Source organism: Amblyraja radiata, chromosome 46 (genome assembly GCF_010909765.2).
Source record: "Amblyraja radiata isolate CabotCenter1 chromosome 46, sAmbRad1.1.pri, whole genome shotgun sequence".
Taxonomy (NCBI): domain Eukaryota; kingdom Metazoa; phylum Chordata; class Chondrichthyes; order Rajiformes; family Rajidae; genus Amblyraja; species Amblyraja radiata.
The window spans coordinates 3,617,854-3,631,745 of NC_046001.1; the positions used below are offsets into that span (position 1 = coordinate 3,617,854).

The 13,892-nt window shown below is 44.8% G+C and overlaps 1 protein-coding gene across 1 annotated transcript; it reads right to left on the reverse strand.

Annotated features, from left to right (window-relative positions):
• Window positions 1–990: 990 nt before the first annotated feature.
• On the reverse strand, window positions 991–6,261 carry LOC116968728. The gene is made up of 5 exons (XM_033015523.1): window positions 5,974–6,261; window positions 4,427–4,532; window positions 3,456–3,562; window positions 2,622–2,794; window positions 991–1,981 (listed from the first exon to the last, which is right to left on the reverse strand). Exons 1-5 carry the CDS (start codon window positions 6,077–6,079, stop codon window positions 1,706–1,708), a joined length of 768 nt encoding a protein of 255 aa, XP_032871414.1. The 5' UTR covers window positions 6,080–6,261; the 3' UTR covers window positions 991–1,705.
• Between the last annotated feature and the right edge of the window lie 7,631 nt (window positions 6,262–13,892).

A 13,892-nucleotide genomic window follows, 5' to 3' on the forward strand; every position in this document is an offset into this window, starting at 1 on the left:
TCGAGACTGATAATTTTATTTTTTTTGATCCTTTCCCAATACTTCCTTTTTAAGGGTGTGCTCATCTGAATACACGCACATTGCTGAATCTTGAAACATTCCCCATAAACTCTTTGACTACCAAAACAATCACACTCCAACCTGTTCCTAATATGAGTACATGTAAAACAAAGTAGGAACTGAAATGGGGATGTTTAAAATGTGGAAATGAACACTTAGCAAAAATGTGGCTTGTATGAGCTTATGGATATAATGGATTCTGCTCTATAACCTTGTAACTGTTCCATTATACAATGGTATTGCAACAAATCATATCAAATTATCACTGCAAACCACTTTTTAGCACCAAAAGTGGGCTTGAGTAGGATTAATTTGTTTAAGAACATAGTGGATTCTCTGAGTATTACACAACACAAAAGGAAATTCACTACTGTCAATACTGCCACACAAGTCTTGGCCCTAAAGTGATTAGGCCTGAATTTAATTTTCCAATTGTAGGTAGATGACACACAAGATTACATTTTAGTCCCTAGTTTTGGAAGACTTGTTTACAGACCAACTGTTCCACTGGTATTTATTATCATGAGTCTCGTTTTATTCTCAACCTCTTCAATCCTGTTTTTTTGCCTTGAACATACCAATGTGTGTCACTTCTTGTTTAAGTTTCCTCTTAATTAGTTTAACATGCAGTCAAATTCTGTAAAGTTGAATCCGAAATCCTGATTCTTTTCCTGTGCTACCTTTCACAAACTAAGGCATTGGTTCCTGTGCGTCCAAGTAACTTGCCAGTGTCACCCTCACCAGAACCATTTATTATACTAAACTGATGTTTTAATTGTTGGAAGTATTAATTGGAATAATATCCATGGCCGTGGTATGCTAGATTATTTTAATATACCCCTGCAATCCTATAGAATTGACTAGTAACTTATATTCATACATGCTTGGGACTCTGAACCGGTGAATATTGTCTTTTAAAATGAGCACAAATTTAAGTGTAAAAGTCCAGAATTTATTTTCTTGAACAGTTGAACTTCAAACAATGTCTTTCGGACAATCTGCATGATCTGTTCCATAGACCTTGCGTAAATTGTGCTGTTGTGCAGGTGTAACAAATATTTCATCCTGAGGCTATTTGCCAAAAAAAAGTAAACATAAGTAGCATGCTTCGAGAAACAAACTGCAAAGCTTACTAATTCCTTAAATTGGTCCTTTTAAAATGTACTCCTTGAGATTTGTGGGAGTTGTTTATTCATTGTCGTCCTCTCTCCTGAGTGTTTGCAAAAATAATTAAGTTGTCACCGAGGATGAAAAGTTATATACCATTCGTTGCAAGAATTAGTCACTTTTTTCCTAAATAGGTGACATTGAGAACGATTAACTTTTTTTTTTGTTTTTTGTTCAAGTGACATTTTGGCCCAAAACCGCTCTCTGAGGAAAAGGGACAAAATGCTTCTTCACCACACCCCACCCGTGTTCTCAATAACTGCTTTGCTCCACATCGGGTTTCTAAAACAAGCTAATTACATAAAAATCTGAAGACACTCTTGTCATCAGTTGTGAAGATTGGGGTCAGCACGAGTTGAATTTTTGGAACGTTTGCTTTAAAAAGCCAGTCTGTTGAGCAAGAAACCCATTGACTGCCTGTTCTAACCCAAAGATCTACAAAATGAATATGGGTAGCAGACAGTGAAGGAAGCTTGCATTAAAATCTGAACGGCCACAGTGCTGGAGTACGTCTGACGTATTCAAGGTAAGCAGGATCCTGTCCCCACTTCTTCATGGCATGCTTTTCCAGCATTGGAATTCCACTGACATGGGTTAGTAAGAACCATAGAAATACGGGCGAGAAGATGCTGATGTACTCTATTCCCGTCATTACAGTAGATGCAGAGATGAACAAGCCGGTCCACTGAAGCATTTCGCCCAAGTAGTTTGGATGTCGACTAAAAGCCCAAAGTCCTTTTTGAATGAATTTGTGCTAGTGCAAGAAAAGAAAATTACATGGCTGTGACATCTTTGCAAGAACGTGGCTTTATACTTGTTTCAATATCCACTGACCCGTTTTAGTTTAGTTTTACAAAATAAGTAGGCTATTCACCCATCAGAACCCGTTCTGCTACTTGTCAAGATTGCGGCTAATTCTCCAGTTCAATGTCTTCCTGACTAATCCTCATTTCCCTCTTTCATTACTGAAGAAATTTATTGATCCTGAGGTAGAATATACGCCGACTGAGCCTTGGGTAGAGAATTATGAAGGTTTATGATCCTCTGCGTAAAACCACTCATTACCGCCCAAATACATTGATTACCTTTCCTAGTCCCCTGAGAAATCATCCTTCCGCCATCCAATCCTGTTAACTTTTCATAACTGCTAAAAATGAAATCTACATTCTAGCAGCTGTTGTCCCAGTCTATGTAATCTGCTATCCCAAGCATTAATCAAGTGCAACTTGGTATTTTAAAGAATTAAAAACTAGCTACTGCGCTAGTTGTGTAATATCCTTTTATAGTAAAGACTAATACACTATTTGCTCTTATTGCTTACTACGTGCATGCTATCTTTGATTTGTATACAATCTCACACAAGCCCGTTGAAAGTATAGTACAAATGCACTCACAGCATTTTTAACATTACTTTTGAATTTCCACTTCTGGTGGTCTGCAACTGCTTCCAGAACAAAGCCCAATGTCCAGATTACCCATCCAGTGAAGTCTCGGGCACACAAAGGCGTATCCCTTTCCTGAGTGTTTAAAATTAGCGTTGGGAGGAGTGTGAGAAAGATCCATATACCTGGAAAGCAAAAACAATAGGAACAGGGGCTGGCCATTTCAACAAAACATTTGAGTCTGTTCTGCCATTAAAGGGGAATGGCTGATCTGGAACCAAACACTGCATGCTCTCCTTTTCTTCCCCCCCCCCTTTTTTTTAAAATTTGCTCGGAGGGAGTATATGATGCCAGCACAGCCAACATTTGTTACCTGTTCTCAACGTCTCCTTAAACTGAACAGAAGTGAATGAGTTGTGAGGTGGGATGTAGAAAATCATGTATATAGAGGACTGCACTGGTGGCTAAGTCTAACTATGATCTGCCCCATTTCTTATGGAATATAATGACATAAAAGATCATTACTGAATGTATGTTTTTCAATTGTTCATGGGATGTGGGCATCCCTGTATTTATTGCCTGTCCCCAAATGCCTTGATTAGCATGGGTGTCAGAGGTTAAGGGGAGAATGCCAGAGAGTGGGGTTAGGAGGGAGCCATAGATCAGCCATGACTGAATGGCAGAGTAGATGATGGGCCGAATGGCCTAATTCTTCTATCACTAATGACATGGAAAAATTGGTGTCTCCAAACTACCTGGACTTGGACTCAGTGGTAGACCACCCTATCCGCTAGAGGAAGACAGGCAATAGGCTGAAGGAACCCCTCAACTTCCAAGGAAGCTCACCTTGAAAAGTCCAATAAACAAAGAAAGTTTTAGGGTTGTTGCGTACTTGATTGAAGCGTCGATCCTTGCCTTCCTTTAGCATTCTTAAGAGGAGAAACAAGCCCAGTCTGCAATCGGAGAAAAAAGTACTTATTCATTATGGTGGATTGGTTCCTCCACTGCATAACTTCCCATTTATATTGTTGTTTTGAAGAGTTTTAGCCTGAACTTTATGTAGTTAGTCCTGGTCAAAGTCTGGCCAGAATTACTGATTTCCTGGCTTTTTGCTGAAGCATTGTGGAGAAATAATAATCAAGTTTTGGCCAACCATGGCTCCATTTAACTTCATCTTTTTATTTTAATTTTACAAAAATAACTTGGCAACAATAATGAAGCTCACAGATGGTGGGACTTATGTCAGGCATGTTTAAGCACATGTTACAAAGTGCAACTGAATTTAGTAATAGATTCATAAAGCATGGAAACTGGCCCTTCGGCCCATCCTGTCCAAGACCATGCCAACCAAGATGCCCCATTTACGCTAGTCCCATTTGCCTGTGTTTGGCCCATATCTCTCAACTCTTCCTACTCTGCACCCGCTGAGTTTCTCCAGCACTTTTGTGCTCAGTCTGAAGAAGGGTTTTGGCCCGAAACGTTGCCTATTTCCTTCGCTCCATAGATGCTGCTGCACCCTGCTGAGTTTCTCCAGCACTTTTGTGTACCTTCTTCCTATCCTGGTACCCTTCCAAGTGCCTTTTGAATGCTGTTATACCTGCCTCAACTACCTCCTCTGGTAGCTCGTTCCATACACCCACCACCTTCTGAGTGAAAATAATGTCCCTATTATAACTTTCCTCTGTCACCTTAAACTTCTGTCCTCTGGTTTTTGTTTCCTCTTCCCTGGGTAAAAGCCTCTGCATTCATCCTGTCAATTCCACCTCAAGATTTTACACAGCTTTATGTGGAATCAAACTCTCTCCCCTAACTCTCACCTCAAGCCCCATGTGGTGACCAATGCCGCCTGTATCCGCTGTCTCAGGTAATTCGTGCCGTTCCACCTATAACTCAGGTGGGTCAATATGATGAAAGTTCCAGAACCTGTAAAAGAGGTGAGCGACATGTTAATGGCAGCGAAGAGGGGTCTCGACCCGAAACATCACCCATTCCTTATCTCCAGAGATGCTGCCTGTCCCACTGAGTTACTCCAGCACCTTGTGTCTATCTTCAAAGAACTTGAAAGATATCTATCATCATTTATTTATTTATCTTGAGTTCTACAGTCAAACTTAAGTGCAATGGACAAAGGGGAGAATGCAGAATATAGTTCTCAGCATTGCAGTGCAGTCTTTTAATTAGGTCGTGGCTAATCTGCATCTTAATCCCAATTTTTTTTTAAGGTGGTGCAGCGGTAGAGTTGCTGCCTTACTGCGCCAGAGACCAGGGTTCGATCCTGAGTATGGGTGTTAATCCTTGGTGTGAATGGTATTGAAATCACACGTGCTCGTCTGCTTTAAAGGTCTTTTTATTATATTGTGTTCAACCAACATTCTAGCTAAAAATGTACGGAATTGAACCATAGCATAGGTGGGGATGAGGGGTGGTGCTATTTGGTCCATCACTCCACTGCTCTCTCAATTAGGATGGCGCAGCGGTAGAGTTGCTGCCTTAGACCACTAGAGGCCTGGTTTCGATCCTGATTGTCGATGCTGTCTGTACGGAGTTTGTACGTTCTCCCCGTGACCTGCGTGGGGTTTCACCGGGTGCTCCGGTTTCCTCCCACACTCCAAAGACGTGCAGGTAAGTGGCTTAAATTGTCCCTAGTGTGTAGAGAAAGTGGGTTAACAGATGAGTGATCGATGGTCGGTATTGACTCGGTGGGCCGAAAGGCCTGTTTCCATTTTGAGTCTCTAAACTAAACTTGCTGCTCCTTTCCTTTTTCCCCTTTACAAATATGTGGAATTTCCTGCTGGTTGATAGTTTGGGATCTGCTCTCCCTGCCCTTCAATGCATTAGGTTTCATCACTTGGTGAAATGTTCTCCTCTCTTCCATTCAATCAGCAATTGCTTTCCCCCCCCCCCCCCCCTAAAACTTGGCCTCTCGTCTCGCCATGCTAAAGCTTGATCGAATCTTCCCTTCTTCGCTGCTGTTCTGAAGAAAACGGCCTAAATTGTTCATGTATTTAAAAAGCATAATGAGCAACGTCGAAGTGATGAAACCTAACACTACATTTTTTTTCTCTGTCATAAATTGATAGGATATTTGAGTTTAATAAAGTTTCACCAACTGGCGGACACAAGTTTTGGGCCGAGCAGATGTTTCATAACATCCAAACAGACTTATTACGTAAAAAGCCCCGGTCGAACTCCTTCAAAAATCGAGAGGAGGGGAAAAGCATCAGCAAGAGAGAAATGAAATCAACCACCTGGTGAATTACTCCCGCCAACGCGGGGCCACCCTTGTACATTTCCTTGTATATATCACCTCCCCGACCACGGCAGTGCCCCGTTGCCGCTTCGTCCCCACTAACACAGCACCAACCTGCCAAGTCAAAAAACTTTTCGGTTTGGAGAATGCTCGACACAGCCCAGAGTGCCCACTGAATGGCCATGTCCGCCACCGCGCATTTAACCAGGATGCTGCCCATATTTCTGACCCGCGCCAAGGCGGGCGCCTTTGTCAATCACAAGGTGAGATGTCACTTGCGGAGCGGAAATACCGCACCACATCCTTCGTGTGTGACGGGAAGCGGTTGATCTTCCTAAATCTCCAGGCGTCAAATGTTCGGGACAGCAATCGGACGTTATAGAATGCACCTTGTAGAATGCAGTGCAACTAACATTCAACAGCGCACATGCCACCGGATCAGTTTCGATGCAATGCTGTAAAATTTCAGCTGCATTTATTGCAATTTAAAAAATCTGATGCATCAACACATAACACAAAAATTACGTTTTAACGCTGCTAGCCCGATTCATAAAATACATAGTTTATTTCACTGACGTTGTGTAACATTGTGCTGTTACTGGCCTGAATATTGAGTAACGGGAATTTTTTTACAGGGCGATATTCTAAACTAAATAACTTATTTCCTTCGCTCCATAAATGCTGCTGCACCCGCTGAGTTTCTCCAGCATTTTTGTGTACCTTTAACTTATTTCAATGTTATTTTTCAAATTTAACATAAGCTCTGTTTCTCGAAATACTTTGACTTGCCTTTCGTAATACTCTGGGTAAATTCTCAAAACAAATCATACTCATAACTTTATTCAAAACGAGTATTTTTTTTCAAGAACAAAGGACATTCTGGACTCAATTGTGGATTTTTATTTAAGGTCATAACTCATAAGTGATAGGAGCAGAATTAGGCCATTCAGCCCGTCAAGTCTACTACGCCATTCAATCATGGCTGATCTATCTCTCCCTCCTAACCCCATTCTCCCCATAACCCCTGGCACCTGTACTCGGTAGCGGACTGGGTCTAAAAATATTGGTTGCCAGGATACAAAGGGGGCCCACTTCATCAGGGGCCCACTTGCCATTGGGCAAGCTGACACCCTGGCCAGTCGCCACTGCCCGTACTTATCAAGAATCTACATATCTCTGCCTAAAAAACATCCACTGACTTGGCCGCAGATTCACCACCCTCTGACTAAAGAAATTCCTCATCTTCTTCCTAAAGGAACGTCCTTTAATTCCGAGTCTGTGCCCTCTAGTCCTAGACTTTCCCACCAGTGGAAACATCCTCTCCACATCCACTCTATCCAGGCTTTTAAAGTGAATTTCATGAATAAAATATCATGTCAAACTGACATGTTACATTGATTTAGAAATTTAATAAATTCTGTCGTATTGGTGTCAAAGAAACTGCCAAATGGTGTCATGGAGACTGCCATGAAACACCGCAGGGATCTAACGTTAAACAAGAAAAGGTTACCACTGTTTTGGGAAGCTATAATTCTTACACTTAAAATTGTCTGATCAGTATTGTTTTAAAATTAACTCCCATGGACAACACCTCAATTTTCTTCAAATGGTGTCATGGAATCTGTTACAACCAACAGAAAAAAATAAGTAAGTAAGTAAGTTTATTGGCCAAGTATTCACATACAAGGAATTTGCCTTGGTGCTCTGCCCTCAAGTAACAACATGACATACAGTGACAGTTACCAATGACTCAGAAAACACTAACCATTAATAATAATAAAACATTAATGATAAAACACCACTGATCAAGCATGTGAACCAACAATAGAGACATGACCTTGGTTTAATGTTTCTTTGAAGGGACCTATAGTAGGCTCTGCAGTAGAGTTGCTGCCTCACAGCGGCAGAGACCCGGGTTCGATCCTGATTGTAGGGCCTGTGTAGTTCGTGCGTTCTCCCTGTGTTCGCGGTATTTATGGTTTACCCGCACGCTCCAAAGACGTGCAGGTGTGTAGATTAATTGGCTTTGGTAAAATTATCCCCAGTGTGTAGGATCGAACTAGTGTGAACAGGTGATCGCTGGTCGGCGTTGGCTCAGAGGGCCAGAGGGCTTGTTTCCACGCTGTATCTCTAAAAACTGGAAAAAAGCCTCAAAAAGGCCTCAATATCATCAGAGGCCCACACCGCCCCCTGGCCACGCTCCCATTTCACTCCTGCAATCGGGAAGAAGGTACAGGAGTATGAAAACCATGAAAACCAGGTTCGGGAATACTTATTTCAGGCAACCATTTGGCTCTTGAGCACTACACAACTGTGGGAGGCACGGAGGTGCCGCGGTAGAGTTGCTTCCTCACAGTGACCTGCGTGGGTTTTCCCCGGGTGCTCCGGTTTCCTCCCACACTCCAAAGACGTACAGGTTTGTAAGTTAATTTGCTTGGTATAAATGTAAATTGTTCCTAGTGTGTGTAGGACTAGTGCGGGGATCGCTGGTCAGTGCAGAATCGGTGGGCCGAAGGGCCTGTTTCCGCGCTGTGTCTCTAAAACTAAACTAAAAAATATGTACAAAACTTTGCAAAAATGCTTCTGACTTTCCCCAACGGCTATACATACATTCATTTGCATTGTATTTGGTAGTGTTCACAGGGCAGCACGGTGGCACAGCGGTAGAGTTGCAGCCTTACAACGCCGGAGATCCGGGTTCCATCCTGACTATGGGTGCTTGTCTGTACGGAGTTTGTACCTTCTCCCCGTGACCCGCGTGGGTTTTCTCCGGGAGGTCCGGTTTCCTCCCAAATCCCCGAAAACGTGCAGGTTTGTAGATTAATGGGCTTCTGCAAATTGTTCCTACTGTGTAAGATAGAACGAGTGTACGGGGATCGCTGGTCGGCGCGAACCCGGTGGGCTGAAGGGCCTGTTTCAACCCTGTATCTCTGAATGTCATAAGGTCATAAGTGATAGGAGTAGAATTAGGCCATTCGGCCCATCAAGCCTACTCGGCCATTCAATCATGGCTGATCTATCTCTCCCTCCTAACCCCATTCTCCTGCCTTCTCCCCATAACCCCTGACACCCGTACTAATCAAGAATCTATCAATCTCTGCCTTAGAAATATCCACTGACTTGGCCTCCACAGCCGTCTGTGGCAATGAATTCCACAGATTCACCACACTCTGACTGAAGAAATTTCTCCTCATCCTCTTCCTAAAAGAACGTCCTTTAATTCTGAGGCTGTGCCCTCTGGTCCGAGACTCTCCCACTAGTGGAAACATCCTCTCCACATCCACTCTATTCAGGCCTTTCACTATTTTGTATGTTTCAATGAGGTCCCCCCTCATTCTTCCAAACTCCAGCGAGTACAGGCCCAGTGCCGTCAAAAGCTCATCATATGTTAACCCACTCATTCCTGGGATCATTCTGGTAAACCTCCTCTGGACCCTCTCCAGAGCCAGCACATCCTTCTTCGGATATTGTGCCCACAATTGCTTACAATAGCACCAAATGCAGCCTGACCAGCGCCTTATAGAAACATAGAAATTAGGTGCAGGAGTAGGCCATTCGGCCCTTCGAGCCTGCACCGCCATTCAATATGATCATGGCTGATCATCCAACTCAGTATCCCGTACCTGCCTTCTCTCCATACCCTCTGATCCCCTTAGCCACAAGGGCCACATCTAACTCCCTCTTAAATATAGCCAATGAACTGGCCTCGACTACCCTCTGTGGCAGAGAGTTCCAGAGATTCACCACTCTCTGTGTGAAAAAAGTTCTTCTCATCTCGGTTTTAAAGGAATTCCCCCTTATCCTTAAGCTGTGACCCCTTGTCCTGGACTTCCCCAACATCGGGAACAATCTTCCTGCATCTAGCCTGTCCAACCCCTTAAGAATTTTGTAAGTTTCTATAAGATCCCCTCTCAATCTCCTAAATTCTAGAGTGTATAAACCAAGTCTATCCAGTCTTTCTTCATAAGACAGTCCTGACATCCCAGGAATCAGTCTGGTGAACCTTCTCTGCACTCCCTCTATGGCAATAATGTCCTTCCTCAGATTTGGCCTGAGTGAAAGGCCTGAATAGAGCCTCAGCATTACATCCCTGTTTTTGTAAACAAGCCCTCTTGAAATAAATGACAGCATTGATTAGTTTAGTTTAGTTTTGAGATACAGCGCGGAAACAGGCCCTTCGGCCCACCGAGTCTGCGCCGACCAGCGATCCCCGCACACTAACACTATCCTGCACACACTAAGGACAATTTTACCACGTATACAACCACAGCCAATTAACCTACAAACCTGTACGTCTTGGGAGTGTGGGAGGAAACCGTGGTAAATTTCAGTTTTTGCCGTTCAGGATACCATTACCGTCCCAACTTTGATCATCAGGTGGCTCGTATCAAGTGCGGCGTCAGAATATTTGCAGATCTTGCAGCGTGTGCGTGTCTCTTATGTAATCGCACATCGTGTCATTAGTCTGTGTCTGCGGCTTCAGCAGCGCAAAAGGAAAGGAAAAGAAAGGAAATTATTCAAGATTCAAGAGAGTTTATTGTCATGTGTCCCTGACAGGACAACACAATTCTTGCTTTGCTTCAGCACACCAGTACATAGTAGGCATGAATACACAGATCAGTGTGTCCATATACCATTATATAAATATATACACACATGAATAAATAAACTGATAAAGTGCAAATAATAGATAATGGGTTATTAATGTTCAGAGTTTTGTCCGAGCCAAGTTTAATAATAATAATAATAATGGATGGGATTTATATAGCGCCTTTCTAATACTCAAGGCGCTTTACATCGCATTATTCATTCACTCCTCAGTCACACTCGGTGGTGGCGAGCTACTTCTGTAGCCACAGCTGCCCTGGGGCAGACTGACGGAAGCGTGGCTGCCAATCTGCGCCTACGGCCCCTCCGACCACCACCAATCACTCACACACAGGCAAAGGTGGGTGAAGTGTCTTGCCCAAGGACACAACGACAGTATGCACTCCAAGCGCGATTCGAACCGGCTACCTTCCGGTTGCCAGCCGAACACTTAGCCCATTGTGCCATCTGTCGTCCGAAATAGCCTGATGGCTGTGGGGAAGTAGCTATTCCTGAACCTGGTCGTTGCAGTCTTCAGGCTCCTGTACCTTCTACCTGAAGGCAGCGGAGAGATGAGTGTGTGGCCAGGATGGTGTGGGTCTTTGATGATACTGCCAGCCTTTTTGAGGCAGCGACTGCGATAGATCCCCTCGATGGAAGGGAGGTCAGAGCTGATGATGGACTGGGCAGTGTTTACTACTTTTTATAATCTTTTCCTCTCCAGGGCGCTCAAGTTGCCGAACCAAGCCACGATGCAACCGGTCAGCATGCTCCCTACTGTGCACCTGTAGAAGTTACAGAGAATCCTCCTCGACATACCGACTCTCTGTAATCTTCTCAGGAAGTAGAGGCGCTGATGTGCTTTCTTAATAATTGCATCAGTGTTCTCGGACCAGGAGAGATCTTCAGAGATGTGCACGCCCAGGAATTTGAAACTTGAAGAAATAGTTGCATTTCTGCTGCGGTTTTTCATCCACAGGACATCCCGAATGGCAGCCTGCAGCCAATAATGCTCTGCTCGAAGATAGACATAAAAAGCTGGAGTAACTCAGCGGGACAGGCAGCATCTGTGGAGAGAAGGAATGGGAGCTTTCGTTCCGTTCAGTTTCAATTGTCATATGTAGGTTAACACAGGGTCAACGGTACAATGAAATGTGTTTGACAAGACAATGGGTCACCTCAGCAATGAGTGCTGTCCAGTCAAAGAAAAGACTATGCATGATTACAATCAAGCCGTCCACAATGTACAGATAAAGAATACCGTGTCCAGTGTACAGATAAAGAGGGGTCTCGACCCGAAACGTCGCCTATTCCTTCGCTCCATAGATGCTGCCTGGCGCGCTGAGTTTCTCCAGCATTTTTTGTCCGCCAAGGATGAAGGGAATAATGTTTAGTGCAAGATAAAGTCTAACTAAAGATAGGCACAAAGTGCTTGAGTAACTCAGCAGGTCAGGCAACATCCCTGGAGAAAACAGATACGTGATGTTTCGGGTCGAGACCCTCCTTCAGACTGATTGTGGGTGGAGTGGGGGGGGGGGGGGGGGGGGGGGGAGAGGGGCCAGGAAGACCAGGACAAAACTTCCAGGGAAGGATTTCAAGTGCACTCTTCTCCGGATTAAAGGAGGTGGCAGATCGGATCACCAGTTGCCGGATAATCGGTGGTGGACGTACGTATCGGTGCAACCTATGGCTCCGCATACGCCATTTAACAATGTTGTATAAATGAAAGCTCCTGTTGTTGTGAGCTGGCTGGAGACTGCACTGACCTGCTCTGATTTCGAGGCGTTTACACTCGGAAGCAAGCACGCAGAGCCAGGTATGGGGAAACGTTCCTCTGGACACTCAGCTGGGCCAGCAGGGGGCGGCAGACTCCTGCATTTGATTCTCTGCTTCAAGCTGAACACTATAAAATCAAAGGTACACAACTGCATTCCCACAATGTAGCATTTCAGTTAAACTGCTCCACAGGAGCTGTCACTGCCATTGAAGTGTACCAGAGGAAGATGGTTGCTGTGCCACAGTGACAGATGGTGCAGCAGCATCTATGGAGCGAAGGAAATAGGCAACGTTTCGGGACGAAACCCTAAAGGGTTTCGGCCCGAAACGTTGCCTATTTCCTTCGCTCCATAGATGCTGCTGCACCCACTGAGTTCCTCCAGCTTTTTTGTGTACCTTCGATTTTCCAGCATCTGCAGTTCCTTCTTGAACACTATAAAATCAAAGATGGACACAAAGTGCCGGCCTAGCTCAGCGGGACAGGCGGCATCTCTGGAGAGAAGGAATGGGTGACGTTTCGGGTCGAGACCCTTCTTCAGACTGAGAGTCACGGGAAAGGGATACGAGAGACATAGACGATGATGTAGAGAGATGTAGAACGAATGAATGAAAGATATGCAGAAAAGTAAAGATGGGAAAGGAAACAGGCCATTGTTAGCTGTTTGTTGGGTGAAAACGAGAAAATCACCTGCTCCTTAAATCTCGTCTGAGAAAGGGGATGTTCACAATATTCAGGACAAGTGTCGGGGGTTATGGGGCGAAGGCAGGAGAATGGGGTTAGGAGGGAGAGATAGATCAGCCATGATTGAATGGCGGAGTAGACTTATGACATTACGACCTTAATATTCCATTTTAACAACACTGTTCAGAATAATAAAGTTTCGGAGGAACAAATGGAGGAAGATGATTTCCGCTGCAGAGGATTCAATCTCAAGATGGCCGCAGAGACGCAAGGAACTGCAGGTGCAAGACTCCTTAGGAAAACACAAAGTGCTGGAGGAACTCAGCAAGTCAAGCAGCAGAACAGTTCAGGCCGAGACTCTCCATTATGGACCAAGATGGCGTCGCGTGCACAACGCGAGGCTCTGCGTCTCCGTAGTATTAGTAATTTAGTTATTTGTCTGTTAATCATTACCTTAGTTTTCGCCCGGAGCACCGGAGCGAAGACTCTATACAGCCGTCAGGAGCTATTAGAGCTCGGCCGTCTCTGCAAAACGAGCCCCCGATGCGACTTCCAACTGCCGCCGGAGCTCTCCAGGACAGCGTGGTCTAGTGGGCCAGCTTCCCCGACGGGTAGTGCCCGGAGGCGGCGCAGGGACCGCAAACAAAGACGTGGGAAGCGGGGAGGACATCGAGCTAGGCTGAAATTAAATCCTCACCAGCCAGCTCTGCCCAGCATTTTCCTCGCGAATGTCCGATCCTTGGTGAGTAAAATCGATGAACTAAGGCTGCGGATCACCTCACATAAACGGATCACTGACTGCAACGCCATGGTCTTCACTGAAACATGGCTCAACGGCAACATCCCGGACAACGCCATCGAGCTGGAGGGGCGCACTGTCTTCAGGGCCGACAGAACAGCGGAGGACTCCGGTAAGACCAAGGGCGGCGGACTGTGCATCTATGTGAACAACTCGTGGTGTACGGACGTCGTTAGGATTGGTAGCCAC